At 53.1% G+C, this 16,960-nt stretch overlaps 6 protein-coding genes and 1 non-coding gene across 7 annotated transcripts; 3 read left to right on the plus strand and 4 right to left on the minus strand.

Moving 5' to 3' along the window:
- Window positions 1–228: 228 nt before the first annotated feature.
- Window positions 229–1,742, minus strand: BO82DRAFT_397027 (uncharacterized protein; the record flags this gene model as incomplete). The annotated part of the gene is made up of 2 exons (XM_025638891.1): window positions 229–688; window positions 1,201–1,742. 2 exons carry the CDS (start codon window positions 1,740–1,742, stop codon window positions 229–231), a joined length of 1,002 nt encoding a protein of 333 aa, XP_025497298.1.
- A 1,104-nt stretch (window positions 1,743–2,846) lies between these two features.
- Window positions 2,847–2,920, plus strand: BO82DRAFT_t3. Its single transcript has one exon. It is a non-coding gene; the product is annotated as a tRNA-Asn (tRNA).
- Window positions 2,921–3,666: 746 nt separating this feature from the next.
- On the minus strand, window positions 3,667–5,564 carry BO82DRAFT_271803 (alternative NADH-dehydrogenase; the record flags this gene model as incomplete). The annotated part of the gene is made up of 4 exons (XM_025631000.1): window positions 3,667–3,740; window positions 3,792–4,763; window positions 4,817–5,155; window positions 5,234–5,564. The coding sequence occupies 4 exons, from the start codon at window positions 5,562–5,564 to the stop codon at window positions 3,667–3,669; spliced, it is 1,716 nt and encodes a 571-aa protein (XP_025497299.1).
- Window positions 5,565–6,943: 1,379 nt separating this feature from the next.
- On the minus strand, window positions 6,944–8,999 carry BO82DRAFT_271769 (uncharacterized protein; the record flags this gene model as incomplete). The annotated part of the gene is made up of 2 exons (XM_025630999.1): window positions 6,944–7,227; window positions 7,349–8,999. Coding segments are annotated over 2 exons (1,935 nt in total), but the record flags the coding sequence as incomplete, so codon positions are not given.
- A 7-nt stretch (window positions 9,000–9,006) lies between these two features.
- Window positions 9,007–10,927, plus strand: BO82DRAFT_408245 (cytochrome P450; the record flags this gene model as incomplete). Its single annotated transcript, XM_025639678.1, has 6 exons — window positions 9,007–9,117; window positions 9,185–9,440; window positions 9,500–10,115; window positions 10,196–10,329; window positions 10,414–10,686; window positions 10,761–10,927. 6 exons carry the CDS (start codon window positions 9,007–9,009, stop codon window positions 10,925–10,927), a joined length of 1,557 nt encoding a protein of 518 aa, XP_025497301.1.
- Window positions 10,928–12,528: 1,601 nt separating this feature from the next.
- BO82DRAFT_3081 (longevity assurance proteins LAG1/LAC1) lies at window positions 12,529–14,317 on the plus strand. The gene is made up of 4 exons (XM_025632302.1): window positions 12,529–12,772; window positions 12,822–13,135; window positions 13,244–13,531; window positions 13,598–14,317. Exons 1-4 carry the CDS (start codon window positions 12,622–12,624, stop codon window positions 14,207–14,209), a joined length of 1,365 nt encoding a protein of 454 aa, XP_025497302.1. The 5' UTR covers window positions 12,529–12,621; the 3' UTR covers window positions 14,210–14,317.
- On the minus strand, window positions 14,310–15,518 carry BO82DRAFT_408246 (uncharacterized protein; the record flags this gene model as incomplete). Its single annotated transcript, XM_025639679.1, has 3 exons — window positions 14,310–15,008; window positions 15,069–15,360; window positions 15,401–15,518. The coding sequence occupies 3 exons, from the start codon at window positions 15,516–15,518 to the stop codon at window positions 14,774–14,776; spliced, it is 645 nt and encodes a 214-aa protein (XP_025497303.1). The 3' UTR covers window positions 14,310–14,773.
- Between the last annotated feature and the right edge of the window lie 1,442 nt (window positions 15,519–16,960).

The following is a 16,960-nucleotide window of genomic DNA, read 5'->3' on the forward strand; positions in this document are numbered from 1 at the left end:
TCTGGAAGACCGCGCAACACCATGCTCACCATCTCTATCCTGAAGCTCCCAATATCCTCTCCGGTCAACTGGCTCTTGGGGAGCGCCGCTGAGTCTTGTTTGACGGGTTCGAGCATCATTTTTCAAGACGTCGTTGATAGGCTCGGTCTCAGTCGAGTTGGCAACGCCAGGCATTGCATGCTCTCCCGGTGGCATCACAGGTACAGCTGGATGCTCCTGCGATGGTCCTCAAATACTCTGGTGAACTTCGAAGAGATTTTTAGGATCGTACGTCTGCTTCAGCGTTCGGAGACTGGGGTATTTGGCGCCGTAATATGCTTGCCACCAGTTAACCAATGTGTTATCGATGAAATTGACACGGGCCGCTTTTTTGTCGATGGCAAATTCCTTAAGCTTGTCTCGGAGGATTTGCACGAATTCAAACATCTCCTTTTCCTTTGTTTCGTCGGTCCAGCTAGTCTTCAGTGAAAGCACGTACTCTTCTTTTCGCCAGGGAAACGCTGTAACACCCGCGGGCTGCTTTTTAGTCTGTTTCCCAATATGATTCCAGAGAACGTGACATCCACCATTCTCGTACTGCGGCTCAGTGCGAAGGGCCCGATCGAGATTGAGAAGCTTGCTCCGTTCGACAATAGCATCGGTATGCGCGAGATGGAGGTTGAGCTGCTGGCGGGAGGGTTGGAAAGTGCTTTGGGTTTTATCTAGTGTTAGGATAATTCTCACAAATAGTTCCAAGATATGAGGCTCTGTCTAATAACAAGGAATAAGGACTATAATCAACTGTATAAGATGTTGTTTTCATCAGCATTAAACCTTTCCGCTTCACAACACTATCAAACGGGCTCTCCTCACGCCTAGCCCTAACTCATCCGAACTTCCCCTACAAACATCTTCCTCACAAACCAATTCCCAGAATACAGCACACACAGAACAACCAAAATGGTTCAAATAAATTATATTCAACCTATCACACGATAGGATCTAAAAAGAAAACCCAGTGAGGGGGTTGGAGGCAGAGCAGCAAAAGCAACCCCAAACCAGGCCCATCAAAGACAAGCCCACGGAGCAACACCACCACCCTCACCCTCACCCTCACCATCACCCCCAGCCTCAGCATAAGCCCCATTTCCCCCCCAGACCCCCGGCCCAGCCCCCCACTGCTCCATCTCCCTCGGCAAATCCAGCCTCAGCGCCGCATACCTCCCCCTCTCGAACGGCATAATCACCGCCTCCATCACCTCAACGCAGATCCGATAGCCCTCCACCACAAACCACCCGCCGCCGCGCGAGATTGACGGGCGCGTCATCCACCCCTCCGGGAACAGCGACGCTCCATGCTCCAGCAGGAACTTCCGGTAGTGGGCAGTCGTGCGCCAAAGCCCGAGGCACACGTCGCCTGGCTTGAGGCCGGCTTCTTCGTGCTGGGTGCCGGCGAAGCTGGCGAGCAGGTCGAGGCAGGCGCGCGCCTCGGCGCCCCCGATGCAGCTGACGCACAGCGCGTGCTGGCAGGGGGGCGGGCCGGCGCCCACGATGCCGGGGTGGGCGTGGGCTTCGAGGTGGAGCCGGAGGCGGTCGATCAGGCTGTCGCGCGCTTCGAGGAGGGGGATGCGTCTTCTGGGGGGTTGCGGATGCGGGTGCGGGTAGGGGTGGGGGTACGGGGAAGGTTGGAGCGAGGGTTGGGGATCGGATTGGGGTTGGGACCTGTTTCCTCCTCTTTTGGCGCCCTTTCGCTTAGAGGGCATGTTGGGGTGATCTTGAAGTCGAGTATTGTCTACGATCTTGCTCTCAAGGGTTAAGGAGGCGAGGGGTTCGGACGAGGTGAAGGAGGTGGGATGGGTTGGGTAAATGGATGGGAGTACTTATATTCTTTGGGGCCTGGGGGTAGGGCTTTGTGGTGAGGGTGTGGTATGGAGATGTCCTGGCTATGCCTTTGTTTGGTCAAGGGTCGTTTTTTTGGATGCTTGTGTCAGAAGTGGGATCTTACGGTATCTGTGAAAGGGTGGTCGTGATGAATGAGAATGGCTTTGTGAGGGTGAGGAGGACTCCAATGAGAGATACTACCTGCACTTGTGCCTTTTGTTGCAGTCTTGCGGTTGAGGAATCTAGGTCGGTAGGCATGCTTTCGAGCATCTGCGTTCGAGGGATGCAGACATCCAAGATCTCAACTGGCAATAGCCTTCATCAAGGAACTTATGAGAGTGCAAGAAAAGCCGGAGTGCTTATCAGAACCTGTGATGGTGATCATCCAGCACAACATCCATCGCAGGAAGAAACAAAAAATATATATATCTTAGAGGAAAGTGAATAGCTTATCTAGTCTTGAGAAACACAAGCACGGTCCAAATGGCTCAAGCGATGAAAAGGATCCCAAGTCTGTCGGGGATGGCACCCGCCGAGGGGGAAGTATAGCTTAGATCTCTATTCCCCAGAGTATAGAGGTAGGTGTATGTGTATATTCACAACTGTATTGAAAACTAGACTTTAGCTCATTGGCTGCGTACGTTACATTGAGCTTTCTATTAGCGTACCACCCGAAAATAATGAAGCTAACCACTTTGGGCACCGGTGTTTTTTTCATAAAACCCTGCAAAGGAGGCAGGCATCAAGCATCTCAGGCACCAGTGACAGATGACTCAAAGCCAGACTGCGATGTTTTAAATCGTTAGGAAATCAAGCATCGATATGAGCAGTACTATAATTGCTGAGTAAAATGATTGTACGCATCATATATCTTTTGTACCGAGAATCCCAGCGAGCAAAGCGCAGTGCGCTCATCAATCCGCACTTGGAGGCTCATTTTGCATCGGGTCATTTATCAGTATTTATGTGATAAGTACAAGAAACACGTCTGGGTGGCGCAATTGGTTAGCGCGTACGACTGTTAATCGTGAGGTTGAGAGTTCGATCCTCTCCCTGGACGCTTTCTTTTTTGCCCAATATTTGGGCTCTCCATCCTCCAGTAGTGTTGGCGATAAAAACAAATTCTCTCCTCAGTAGCAAGAACCACCAGACAGGACCTCGACCAGGAACGTTCAAGCATTTTTACAGATTGATGCTGGTAGCAGTCCACCTGATATTGTGGAGGTCGATGGCAGCTGCATGACCCTTTCAGCAACGTATTTTCGAACGAGTCTCTGCCTGGGCTGAAAAGACAAAGAAAAATATAATCAGCATGCAACGGCTCTGGCCAGGCACTCCCAGCCCAAACCTATAAGCAGAGAGATACAACCACACAAACCACTAATTGAACAGGTGCATATATTAAGAAAATAGGATCCAGTGTACTGTGTACATCAGACAGGAAATCCGAGATGGCCAATTCTAACTTATCTAAACAGTAACCCGAACCCGGTCTATCATCCCGTACACAAATAAGAGAAACAAATGAAAAGATATCAGATAGTACTTTTGCCCCGGTGGATGACGATCGCTTGCATCGGTGGTGCAAGTCACTTCCCAGATGTTCGCAGCCACCAGAGCCGAGGGGCATTGCTTGCAGTAAGCAGTTGACAGTCGAGTCGACGAGTAGTCATATAATGGGCGTCAAGGGTGAGTGCGGAGAGAAACAGAGGGCGGTATTAGAAAGAGCAAGTTCCTCGCTGCAAAATGTTCATAGGCGTAGCATGTCTGCTGATAGTAATACACTGTAGTCTAATGCCGGCGGATTTACTCCCGAGACACGTCACGGCCAAAGGCCTTGGCCTTGATCCAGTCCATAGCGACCAGGAGACGGTTACGAGCTAGAGAATGGGTCAGTCTAGATCATAAACCTGTAGCACAAGGACACTTACTGCTGAAGCACATGCTCAGGTAAGCACTGCGCCAGAAGAGGTAGGTCATGGTACCACCGCTGGCGATGTTGCCGCTCAGCCAGCTGATGTCGGCAACAGCACGCTCCTTACCAATGTAGGCCAGACTGCCCTGGTGAGAGTACTGGAAGGGACCAATCTGCTTGGTTCTCCGCAGCTGCTTCTGACGCTCGCGGATCTCGTCGAAGATCTGGTTGCGCTCCTCGTCGCTCTTGGCCGTGGCCTGGGCCTCCGACAGCTGCTTCAGCTCAGCCTCGACATTCTCAGTCTTGGCCATGGTGTTGAACAGGCGGGCGAGGAAAGCACCCTCCTGACCGGCAACCTGGGCAGTAGGAGCATAGTTGGTGATGGCGCAGTCACCGACAGCCCAGACGTTCTCGGCGCCGTTCACAACCAGGTACTCGTTCACAGCCAAGCCGCGGCGGGAGTTCTTCTGAGCGGGCAGCTGGCTCATCAAGTCGCGAACAACGGGGCGGACAGCGTTACCGGTGGCCCAGACCAGCAGACCGTAGGGGATCTTCTCCAGGGTCTTGGTGCCGTCGGGGTTGGTGACCTCGGCCTCGATGAACTTATCGGTGACGTTCTTGACCATGGTCTTGGCGCGGATGGTGATCTTCTCCTCCTTGAAGGTCGACTCAGTGTAGTCAATCAGCTGCTTGGAGAACATGGGCAGAACGTTGGGCAGGGCCTCGACCAGGGTGACGCGGAAGTTCTCCTGAATTTCGGGGACCCACTTCTTCAGATCCTCCTCAAAGAAGTCCTGCAGTTCACCAGCGAACTCGACACCGGTCGGGCCACCACCAACGACGACCATGTGCAACAGGCGCTTGACCTCATCGGGGGTTTGATCCTTGAACATGGCAGTCTCGACGCAGTCCATGATGCGCTTGCGGATCTTCTGAGCATCATCAACCTCCTTCAGGAAACAGGAGTGCTCCTTCACACCCTTGATACCTGTTTCGCATCAGTCTCAACTATCGCTACGCAACCCAGATCGGATCACTTACCGAAAGTAGCGTTCTCAGCGCCAACACCAACGACCAGCATATCGAAGGGCACCTCGGTGTGAGAAATCTCACCCTTGATCTCGGAATCATCGCTGATGGAGATGACGCGCCTCTCGTAGTCGATCTTGGTGGCCTCAGCTTCGTAGAACTTGACGTGGGCCTTCTTCTGGCGGAGGATGTTGCGGATGGGCTCCATGATAGAGCGGTGCTCGACCTGTCCAGTCGTGCAGGAGGGGAGGAGAGGGGTGAACAGGAAGTAGTTGCGGGGCGAGATGACGACGACATTGTAGTTCTCAGTGTCGAGCTTCTTCAACAGGGAGACGGAACCCCATCCGGAACCTGTCGAACGAGATGCTTGTTAGCTGCTGTCTGGCCTCCGCGAGCGATCGCATCACACTGAAGAACGAGAAGCCTCACCCAGGATGACCAGAGTCTTCTTGGTCGGGTCGGGCTCGATCTGGTCGACGGGGTGGCACGAGTCGTAGACGCTGTAGGCCAGGTAGCCCACCAGACCCAAGGAGCTCATCCAGGTCAGGCGCCAGGTCCAGCGCAAGAACCCAAAGCGCTTCTTGGGCTTGGGGGCGGGCAATGCGGGTTGAGAAGCATCGGCGTAGGCGCGACGGGTGGAGCGCTGGAACTGCTGCTGGGAGAATCTCAAGGGACGTGCGGACCGGAGGAGCTGGGGTCGCGTCGAGAGCGACCTGCGCGACAGCGACGACAGCTGCATAGCGGCGGATGAGGAAGCCATCTTAGACCGGATAGCCAACGTACTTCCAACCATTGTCGCACCTGAGCCAGAAGGCAAAGGGAAAAAAGGAAGGGAAGGGGGGAGGAGTGGAGAGGGGGGGGGGTTGTGGGTGGGTTTGTGTTGAGTTTTGAATTGAAAGAGAGGAAGAAGCGATTCGCAGGATGATAACAGTCCGACAGGCTCAAAAGTGACTAGAGCCGAAAAAAATTGGCAAAAGCACGAGTCACTGGGATGACTGATGCGATAAAGAGGTCGATGACGGTTAAGCTGTTTTGGGCGAGCCGGTGTGTCGGTGGAAACAGTGGGAAGAGTGGAAACTGGGACTGGGAGGATTTTGTCGCAAGGCGGGAATTTGCTCGATCTGGCAGTGAAGGCAATTTTTCCTCTTCGGTGGCTGGTCAGCTTCAGCAAGAAAAGTGGATTCGGAACACTCCGGTCGGCGGGCCAAGGTTTTTTATGTACTCCGTAACTTTTGTGTAATCTCTGGTTGTTGCACTGGCTCGTCTCATCCGTCAATCGAATGGCATGTAGTCTAATCAATACTTGTTGGTCAGCATGATTGGGGAAGAAACATACAGAAAGAAAATGTTGGAGATGGAGTTGTGAGGGGGAAATCGCTCGCTCCGTGAGGAGAAAAGAAGAGATCGTGAGGGGGAGAGAAAGACGGGTCAACCCGGAAAGTGGGCTGTCGACTTTGGCTCTTATCATTCCACCCCGAATCTTCACATGTCAGTCATTCTATCGAGTTCACCGATGTCGGTTTTCTAGAAGTGTACCGATGCGTGATGAAGCGATGAAGAGACAAGATCAATACGATGAAGCCGATTTCCTTATTCTCTCTTCCGCCGGCTAAGCGTATGGCTTCCTTCCTAATCCGGTAACCACAGCCCAGCCACCAGATGACTAAGCTCGGCTCGGGCGCGCTTAGGCAAACTAGTCTGACTACGTACGGTTCTTCCCGAGCCTTAGTGCTTTAACCCGGGTTCTTCCGGATTTAGACCATTTGTTCTTTGGATGGCTTTGACCATGCCACATGCCACATGCCACCATGACCATAGGGGATCCATAAACGCTCTTTAGAATCCGGGGTAAACTACCTCTGGATCCACTTGTTTGGAGAGGCTAGTGTTAGTGTGACGCAAAATGAGCAATGGTCTTCAGCATTGCCGCACTGACAGTATTTACTTCTACTGACTGAGCTGAGTTCCAGTGTATCTTTACTCCGTATACATACGGCCTTTCAACCTACCCCCACCCAACCCATCCACAACCCATCCGCAACCTATCCTACTCTTCTTTCGTCGTCACCACCATCCAGACCCTGCTGGAAGTGTACAAATCTCAATCACACGCAGAACCCTTTACCCGACGCCATGGTGTCAGAAGGTAAAGTCCTTCACCACCTTCTTTGGCCGAACAAGGGTAACTCCTCCACCATTACCACCACCACAACCATCAGCAATATTAGACTTACTGCTCTGTTCCTTAGACCGCAACAGAACCTTCCTCTTGCTTTGCAGATGTACCCAGAGTTTGTGCTTCGGTCCCAGACCTTCTCCGCCAAAGTCGTACAGCAGTTGCGCGATCTCCTCCGAGATCTGCAGGGCATCATCCACCCGCCCTTGATCCTCATAAGAGTGGAGGAGAAACCACATGGCTTGGACTGGATTGAGCAGGTTGTGTTACTATGCGGCCATCAAGTGATCAAGAAGAGAAGTGGTATCGGTACACCGGAATGGCCAGACGCCCGAATTGAGAGAGGCAACGAGCATGCATGTACTTACTGCGATCCGTATGCTCCCCATCCGCCCGTTTGGACGGCTCATATCTCTGTTTGGAGATGACATCGATCCAGATGGCCTGCGCCTCCGAATGCCGTTCTTGACGCCAGTACAGATGCCCGAGCCACGTGCGGGCCGCCAGGGTTCCGAGGTGGTTCGGCCCCAGATTTCTCTCGGCGACGGGCAGCCCTTCGAGGAACAATTGCTCGGCCTCTGCAAACCGATCCATCGCGGTCTGGATCTTGGCCACAGTGAGGTTGGATTGGAGGGTCAAGGGGTGTTCCCGGCCCAGGGTCTGGGTGCGGATCTGCCTCACTTCCTCGCTCATCTGCAGCGCGAGGGGCAGGTGCTCTTCGCCCAGAAATCCATAACTACTCGCCAGGCTATCCTGAGCCTCCAAGGCCTGGGAATGCCTGGGGCCTAGGATCTCTCGCAGCCCCTCGTAGGCCCGACACTGCAGCTCGAACGCCTTCTCATGCTCTAGATACCGATGTTCGACATGAGCCAGATTCTGCACGGCAGTGCATGTCTTCTCATGCTGGGGTCCAAACCCGTCCAGCTCAGATAGCCTGCCGATGACTTCTTCATGGAGGCGATAAGCCTCCTGGAGCCGGCTGCCTGCCAGACAGGTGGTGCCAAGATCATCCATGATCTGTAAAGTGATGGGATGATCGGTACCATAGACGCTTTTGGCCGCGTCCAGCACTCGATATTGCAGAGCACGTGCCTCGTTATTGCGGGCCCGCAGAGAGTAGGTCTTGGACAGCAACAGAGCAATCGTGATCCCGTGCTCGGACTCGGGACCGGACCTTGCGAAGATGTACTCCTTCACTCGACGCTGCAACTCCTCTGCTTTGGCATATTGCCCGCAATGAAGGTAGACCAAACTGAACTTGGCGAATTCTACTGCCTGATGAGGTCTTTTTAACCCTTGCTGAGGCAGAGTGGACAGGTACGTCATCTGGTGCCACGGCCGATGCACGCTTCTCTGATTCTCGGCAAACCGCGCCTCCACCTCCTCCTGACACTTGAGCACATGTTCCACGTGGGGATAGATCTGGCGCTTGTACCTCTCATCCAATGCCGTGAGCCCCCGCGGAGCGTGGAAAAAGATCGACTGCGCCAGAGCGGTCGCGGCTGCATGGCACCAGAGGGCCTGCTCGGCGGTACTGGTTTCAGGCCGCTGTCGCACCCAGGTGTGCACCATCGGGTGCATCCAATAACTGTTGTTTTCATCGTGGAGGGTCACCATGCCTAGTCGAACCAAGAGTGACAGCGCACTTCGAAGCCTATCTTCGTCGAAGGGTTGGTCATCTTCGTCTCGCAACAGATCCGGCAGAGTCGGGCTCGGTCTGGTCATCCGGTCGGCCATTGTGGTAATCCACTGGTAGGATGCTGCTATCCAAGCCCTAGCCACGGGCACTGGAATCACAGATGATAGTGGTTGCTTGGCCGTCTGCTCACGCCGCGCTTGAGTCTCTTCTCGTTCTCGCCGAGGGTTCGTAGCCGCGGCTTTGATCAGATTAAATTCAATGTTCTCCCAATAGAAGAAGGAGAACATATACAGCAGATCCAGCGCATCCCGCGATCGCCGATCGCTTCTCGATTTAAGGCCAACGTATATCATCTCATATGATGAGTAGACACTCAAATTTATCGCTATGGACACGATTAAATGGGACCTCGTTGATCTGAGGCTATGGCACCTTGTTCTTACCCTCTCACTACCCTGGTGGATTCTTATCTATTTGAAAAAGCGTCGCCAGAATGAAGTACGTTACCGGTCTTCTATTCCTCTTCTCACCAACACCCCTCGAGCTCACACAAACCTCTCTCTAGGCCGATGAGCTCTTTGGTCAACAGCATGGATGCCAGCCCATCGTGCGGAAATTGCCCTACAAGTGGCCCCTGGGCCTCGATGTTTTCAAGAGTCAATATGATGCTCTCGCGCGCGGGAAGCTACTGGCCTACCAGGCGGACTATTTCCAGCAATTCCAGGTCGGCCAGACTTTCGAGATCCGGCTGCTGGGTCGGGTGGGCTACTTTACGATGGATCCCAAGAACCTGGAGTTTATGTTGCAGACGCGTTTTGACGGTAGGCGAAGCTCACTCATACCATGATCATCAGACTCACCAATGCCCCATTGTTCCTAGACTGGGAACTCGGAAATAGCCGAGATGCACTGCTGCCCATGATCGGCACGGGCATCTTCACCCAAGACGGCCTCGCCTGGAAGCATTCGCGCCAGCTTCTCCGGCGACAGTTCGTCCGCATCCAGAGTCAAGACACTGAGATCTTCGACCGTCCGATCGATGACCTCATCAGCACCCTGCGGTCGTGCCCCGGGGACATCGTCGACCTGCAGCCGGCGTTTTTCCAATTCACCTTGGCTACCACCATCCTGCTCATTTTCGGGGAGGCATCCGTCGGCCCGGGCCTGGCACCGAGCGACCACGCCCGGTTTGCCCCCGCCTTCGACTACACCTCGCTGATCTCGGCCATGCGGATACGGCTGGCAGACTGGTGCTGGGCGTACAATCCCCGAGCCTACCGGGACGCCTGTGGGGTGGTCCGCCAATATGCCACCCACTACGTGAACCATGCGCTGGATGATCTGCGAGCGAACGGAGAGGAGAGTGCGGCCACGCGTCATCCATTCATCCTCGATCTCCTGAAGGAGCTCCGGAGCCCCGGGCTAGTGCGGGATCAGCTCTTGAATGTGTTGATCGCGGAGAGAGATACGACGGCTTGTCTGATGTCGTGGGCATGGTAAGAGGACGACGCTTTCCCCTTCCCCTGATCTGCTCGTCTTTGAAAGGATCGTATTACTCACCAGTCTACACTCAAAGTTATCAACTAGTCCGCCATCCAGCTTCCCTCGAGCGTCTCCGCCAGGAAACCCAATCGATCACCAAGGGTGAAAAGCAGTTGACGCGAACCCTAATCAACAAGATGACATACCTTCGATACGCCCTCAACGAAAGTGTGTATTTTACCCCTTCCCTTCTTTTCTCTCCCCCTCTCCCCATCACCCTCATCAATAAAGCTAACCCCTGGTCTGCTACAGCGAACCGCCTATACACTCAGATCCCGGTGAACGTGCGCCTCGCCCGACGCACCACCTACCTCCCCCGCGGCGGTGGGCCCAGCGGCGCCGCCCCCCTGCTCATCCCCAAGGGCACCGGCGTGGGCTTCTCGGCCTACCACATGCACCGCAGCCAGGCGATCTACGGGCCCGACGCGGAGGCGTTCCGGCTCGAGCGGTGGGCGGGGCCCGAGTTGAAGAACCTCGGGTTCGCCTTTATGCCGTTTCATGGTGAACCTAGGATATGTCTGGGAAGTGAGCGTCCCCTGACTAAATTGCATTCTTACTGATAGAAGGGTCTTGGCTGATTAATCAATTGCGACCGATAGAAGACTTTGCTCTCACCGAGGCCTCGTTCGGACTGATCCGATTGATCCAGGCGTTTCCGAAAATCCGCAAGGCACTTGACGCGGCGGATGTGGCGCCCGGCCAGGAAACGCAGACGCTCACACTGGTCGTTTCCAGTGCTGAGGGGTGTAAGGTGCAGCTTGGTTGAGGTGTTTGCCGGGGTGAGCTTATCGGGGTGACTCTGCCACAGGCTAATTTTCGTTCTTTCTTTTTGCTCGAAGAGAGAGCTTGTTTTTTTTTCTTTCTTTTTCATATACTGTACTTAATTAGCACCGGGGTGCTGGCTATGTAGTAGTCCGCTGGATGCGGGGGCCAAAGCGGGCGAATTCCACATGATCATCCTGCAGACTTATAGATTTGGAATGTGATTGGCAGCGGGGAACAGCTCGGCATGCGGATTGATCTAGACTGATAATGCGACAACATTTCCAATCCACTGGATCTCTCAATCCCTAGATCTCTGACAGCGATTTCCACACCGAAATGACTATCTCATTTATACTTAGGAACAGCTCCGCTTGAGCAGGATATATACAAAGAAAGCCACCTCTTCCACCCCAACATGCAGATTCAGATCCAAACTTAAGTTCTAGAGTGATAATGCTGGTGGAAGTAGCAATAGCGAATCGAAGCTGCTTCTTGTTGTTTATAGGCTGCTCAGTCCTTCACCCCCGGGAAGGACGGGCATCGATCGGTATGCCCTCAAGGCGCCGCTATCTCGGGCGGATTGTCCCGGCCTATTCTCCTCAAAGTACCTGAGACGTGGGTCCGTCTCTCCATCTCTATATATCGTCATTCGATAGAATAGATAATTCCCGAAGAGCGTTAAACTCCGAAAGGATGTTGCTGTTAGCCGCTGTATCTGCGTCCCCACCGGTCGCGCATCCCCAAAAACCGAATTGAAAGCCAATGTGGAACATGGCAGGGATTTCTCAAAAACGTCTGCTCAGCGGACTTCGAGGTCAAGGATGGAGAGTTGCCCTGCAGAGCGGTCTGGCTTGTTTGCTCCCGATAGGGGATGGGGTGCGCGTGCTGGTCGTGGGAGAGCTGTGGTGAGCCATACGAATTAGTCTGGGGAATTTGAACATGGATAGAGGTACTTTAGAATCTTTAGAATATGCTGGGCTGGTGGGACTATGCAAGGAACCATGACATACAGTAGGCCGGGCCGGAGGGTTGTGCTTGATAAATGGAAATCAAGGCGATGGCGATCGTGAATGCCATGATGGTTCCCGTCCAGATGTCGATGTGGAGGATGCAATCCAGCAGTGAAGGAGAGGGATTCATGTGGAACTGACTGGGTAGCTAGGTAAGCGTCAGTCGATGGTAAGTCCTAGATCTGATCATCAGATTCAGTATCACTAAATAGTACTCTGTAAGTGCCGCATACAGAATGACCCACTGCATCCGGCGTGATCGACGACCATGTGGGTCACGGGATACGCTTAATCGGGTGGGCCCGGGATTTCTATTGATCCTTTTCCCTCTGGGCTGGGCTGGTCCAGACTACGCCGCATAGCAACAACAGTGACAAAAGCAGCAACAGCAGCAACAACAACAACAACAACAACAACAACAACAACAACAAAGAAATATCACGTGATGATATGGCGGTAGGGATGATTGAATCAATCAATCAATCCGGATCTCATTGACAGGCCAGAAGGGAGGCAAAGGATCTATTTTTTTTTTCTCCATCCGGACACATCAATCAGCCCACCTTATCAAGGGCGTCAAAACACCAATTCACCACATTATCTGTGTACTCGATCTACCCACACCTTTGCAGTGGTCAACATACACGTCCCATTCGAGCTGCATCAGCTGCAGCTGGACTCCGTCATGAGCGAGTCCCCAGCTACACCATTCTCGAAGCCCTCCACACTTCCCCCGCAATCACTGTGCAGGGACAACCTCGACAAACGGTTACTCAAGCGGCACCCCCCACGGCACCCCAAGAACTTAGCCGACTGGCTGCTCGATCATCAAATTGGTGGGTGGTATTCATCTGCGCCCCATGAAGTCTCTAACCTGCCCCTCAGAAATCCCCCTCAACCTCATCGCCCTCCTCATCCTCACCCACCTGTTCGTCCCCCGCGCACGGAAACGCACCTCCAAATTCTTCTCGCCATCCCACTACAACCCGGACACGGGACGATATGCTATCGGCGACGGGGACTTTTACTTCCTGGGGTTCTGCGTCGTGCTCTACACGGGCCTGCGCGCGGGGATCATGAAGTATATCCTCGCCCCGCTAGCTACACGCTGGGGCATTTCTAAGAAGAAAGATATCACGCGATTCTCCGAGCAGGCGTGGCTGCTGTGCTACTACTCAGTCTTCTGGACACTAGGGCTGGTACGTACGATATATTCCCGGGCTGCGACCGCCGCTACGACTTTCCCACCCTCCACAGCCCCCAAAAGAAGAAGACGCACAAAAGTCTTGCCTAACTGGAACCACTAGTACATCTACGGCACCTCCAAGTACTTCCTCAACCTCCGGGAGATGTTCACCGACTGGCCGACGCGCGACCTCCCGGGCCTCAGCAAGGTCTACATCCTGGGCCAATGGGCGTTCTGGCTGCAGCAGATCCTCGTCCTCAACATCGAGGCCCGCCGCAAGGACCACTGGCAGATGCTCGCCCACCACCTGGTGACGGTCGTGCTGATTTCGACCGCGTATGCGTTGCATCTCACGCGGGTGGCCAACCTGGTGCTCATCCTGATGGATGTGGTGGATATCTTTTTCCCGGTGCGTTCTCACCCTTTCTCTTTCTCTACGCGGCGAGAGAGGCAAATCACTTATCCTCAGAAACAGCTCGCCAAATGCCTCAAATACCTCGGCTACACCACCGTCCGCGACATCCTCTTCGGCGTCTTCATGCTCGCGTGGTTCCTTGCCCGCCACGTCTGCTATCTGCTCACCATGTGGGGGATCTGGAAGTACATGCCCGAGACGATTGCGGAGGGGTGCTACCATGTTTCGGACCGTGGCGCCCAGGCTTCGCTCCGTGGACCGACGCCTCTCCCCCATCACGGCTGGTCACATTTGTGGACCCCATTCTATGATCCCACCGGCCCCATCTGCTACAGCGACGGCATCCGGTGGGGGTTTCTGGGGGCCCTGGGGTTCCTGCAGCTACTGACGGTGCTGTGGTTTGTGTTGATCGTCAAGGTGGCGGTGCGGGTTGTGCAGGGGATTGGGGCTGATGATATTCGGAGTGATGACGAGGGGGAGGAGGAAGATGAGGAGGAGGAGGAAGAAGAAGAAGAAGAAGAAGAAGAAGTGGTGGTAGAGCCATTCCCGTGCTCGTCACCTGGGTGGAATCGCAGGGCGGCCGGGAGCCGACGGACGGCGAGCTCGTCCGGCGTCAGCTTCGATCGGAAGGAGTTGCTGAGTCGAATTGGGTGTGAGAAGCAGGTGGACTGATGTGGCTTCCTTTCTTTGCGGGGGATCCTAAAAAATACGAACCAGCTCGTCGGTCCTGGTCGATTTCCCTACCGAAATCCCGGTTTGCTCTACGGCCTGGGTGGATGTCTGTCTTCCCTATGGCGTTATGATATACATGAAAGGAAACGGAGAATCCGGAAACTGGCGGGTATGTGTGCTGCACTCAATGATATTTCATACCTTACTATACCTTTACTACCATGAGCCGGGAAATGCTCCGCTCCGCTGAAGTTCCCGTAGGGAAAGACCTCGGCGGTGCCAGCCTGAAGATGTGTGCCAGCGGCTGTTTTTGGCAGCAGGTGACTGCCGAAAATAGCCACATCTCTCACTGTCCGCGAGGTACTTTCGGCCTGAGGCTTCCAGCATTGTGAGCGCGTCCATCAGAGCTCATCCAGGCACGCTCATCCTCCGCTTGGTAAACTCCTCATCGCCACGCCAGCTGGGAGCGGTGGTGCACTTTCTTGAGCTATAACCGGCCCGATGTTTTATGCTCGATGCTTGCAGGGCTGGCTGAGTTATCAGAATTGAACACCTGGGAAGCTATTATACATCGTGGCTTGAGTGACGGGCTGTGCCTGCCTGGATCTGAGAATAAATGGCAATTGCTTGATCGTATGTGGCATGTGAGGTCCAGCCATCCCGGCTCATGATTCCTGATAAGGCGTCCCAAAAGTCTTGTACTTCATTCCAGCCCTCACTATCCTCATGATGTTTGCGAATTTCTTCGGGAGAAAAGTCGATGGGGCACTCGACCGTATGGCCGAGTGAACTCCACTTCCTTCACACATTGTTCAGTAAGCACACTTGGTCAACTATGCCGGATTGGCTCACAACTTACCTCTGGATCCTTATCAACGACTCTCGGAGTGGTATAATATCTCTATCCCATGTATTCCCAACAAAGCGGATTGGATCGATTAATGTCTTGCCATTTGGACACGGGAACACTCTGCTTAGGGTTAGGTTCCTTTCTGCCGTATATTTCTCGTAGAGATATAACAGGATCGAGTCGGTGACTTTCCCCTTAACCGCACGTTGCGCATTTGCATCGAGTTGCTTGAAATTCTCCGGTAGTTCGAGGATCAAGTCGCCGTTATAATGAAGAAAATAGTAGTCATCCCCTGTGCGTGCTGTGATGGGTAGAGTGCCCCGGCTATTGCCCGGGGCTACCAGCTCGGAGGGGGTCAAGAGTTAGGGCAAGGCGGTCAGAAAAGGCCTCGGCGTTAAATGACAGCCATTCTGCAATCTTATAGCCCTTAACCGTACTTTGTGTCGAGGCGTTATACATGTTGGTCCCGGAGGCAACAGGATGTATCTGTTATAGTGAGCGGCCCGGCCCGGCCCGGCCACTGTTTAGAGCTCACAACACATTATTATACACTTTAGATAACGCTTTTTTCTTATTAACCAACAATTCTTAGAGTTGTCTGGACAGTACAAGTGACCAGCAAGCTTGATGAGCCGGCATGTGTATTCACAACCACAAACCTAGCAGGCTATCGCCACGCACGTGACTCTGCTGAATGAATGCTATTTCTAAAAGATATGTGTCATTGCCAACTACTCAAACCAGATGGAGTTATCCTACGTCTTGCCTTACATCGAGCAGAGATACATTGCGAAATTATACATGCATGAGGATGGATTGATATAAACGTGGTACGAGGACATCGTCAATAGCTTTCTTTGCTATGGCGGGTATGAAGGACATGGAGCAGAGGAAATCCGTGCGCGATTGATCTTGCATAGCTTGATGCGCTGAACTTATATTTCTATTTCTGCATTGCCTGGGATTCCGCGATATAGCTATTTTCATACTAGATACATGAAATTATGCTAGATATTTTAATCGCCAGCATATCGTGTCATTGCTGCACGGGTCAGATAGACACAGATTTCACCTATCCCTGGGCAGAATGGCAGAAGAGTGCTTTCAAGAAGGTGTATGCTCTAAATTTGTTATGAAAGTCATTATACATGCCGTCTTCTTGTTCCCCATAATCAGATTTAGTCTATACGCATGCAGTCGCTGACTGGCCTATTGCCGGACGTCAATTATAAGTAGATAACGAATTCGAGAACGTTTATACCTTGGTAACAACAGAAGTGACGTGACTGTATGGGATGACATTCTGGATTCCGACACATCATGAACCATCTCACACAGTCGGAGGTGAGCCAAATATATACTCAACACCAGAAGACGCAAGCTAAATAGAGAGAGCGCTGCCTCTGTAAAGCCCGCGGAAAGTATACCCGTGTCCTGGCCCTTTCAACTGAGAAACCTAGGCTTTTTCCACCGGTCATAAATAGAATAAGTGTAGACGTGGAGAAATTCCAGGCCCACCACTTTACGAGTCTTATCCTGGCTACCGAATGCATAGCAGATAGAAGAACACTCCGCTGTACTTCATAGATTGCAGTAACCTGTAAAGCATCAGTCTCCGGATGGCGTCCGTTTGTAACGACTCAAGTGGATATGATTATGGCGCGGCTGGCAGTTCTGAAGGACAAGCTTTTAATTTTACAAGTAAAGCAAAATTCGCTCGGAAGACAATTCTGCTTGAATAGCAAGATAGTTGCTATTAGATTTCCAATGCGCGCCTATGCTAGTGCCTCGAGCCCGTTACGTTAAATCCAGTCGGGCGCTTGATGGCCGGACACGGCACGGCGACAGTATCCGACCACCTCGACTGGAAAATGTATCAGTATTGGCTCAGTGATTGCTGG

This window comes from Aspergillus uvarum (assembly GCF_003184745.1).
Source record: "Aspergillus uvarum CBS 121591 unplaced genomic scaffold BO82scaffold_1, whole genome shotgun sequence".
Classification (NCBI taxonomy): domain Eukaryota; kingdom Fungi; phylum Ascomycota; class Eurotiomycetes; order Eurotiales; family Aspergillaceae; genus Aspergillus; species Aspergillus uvarum.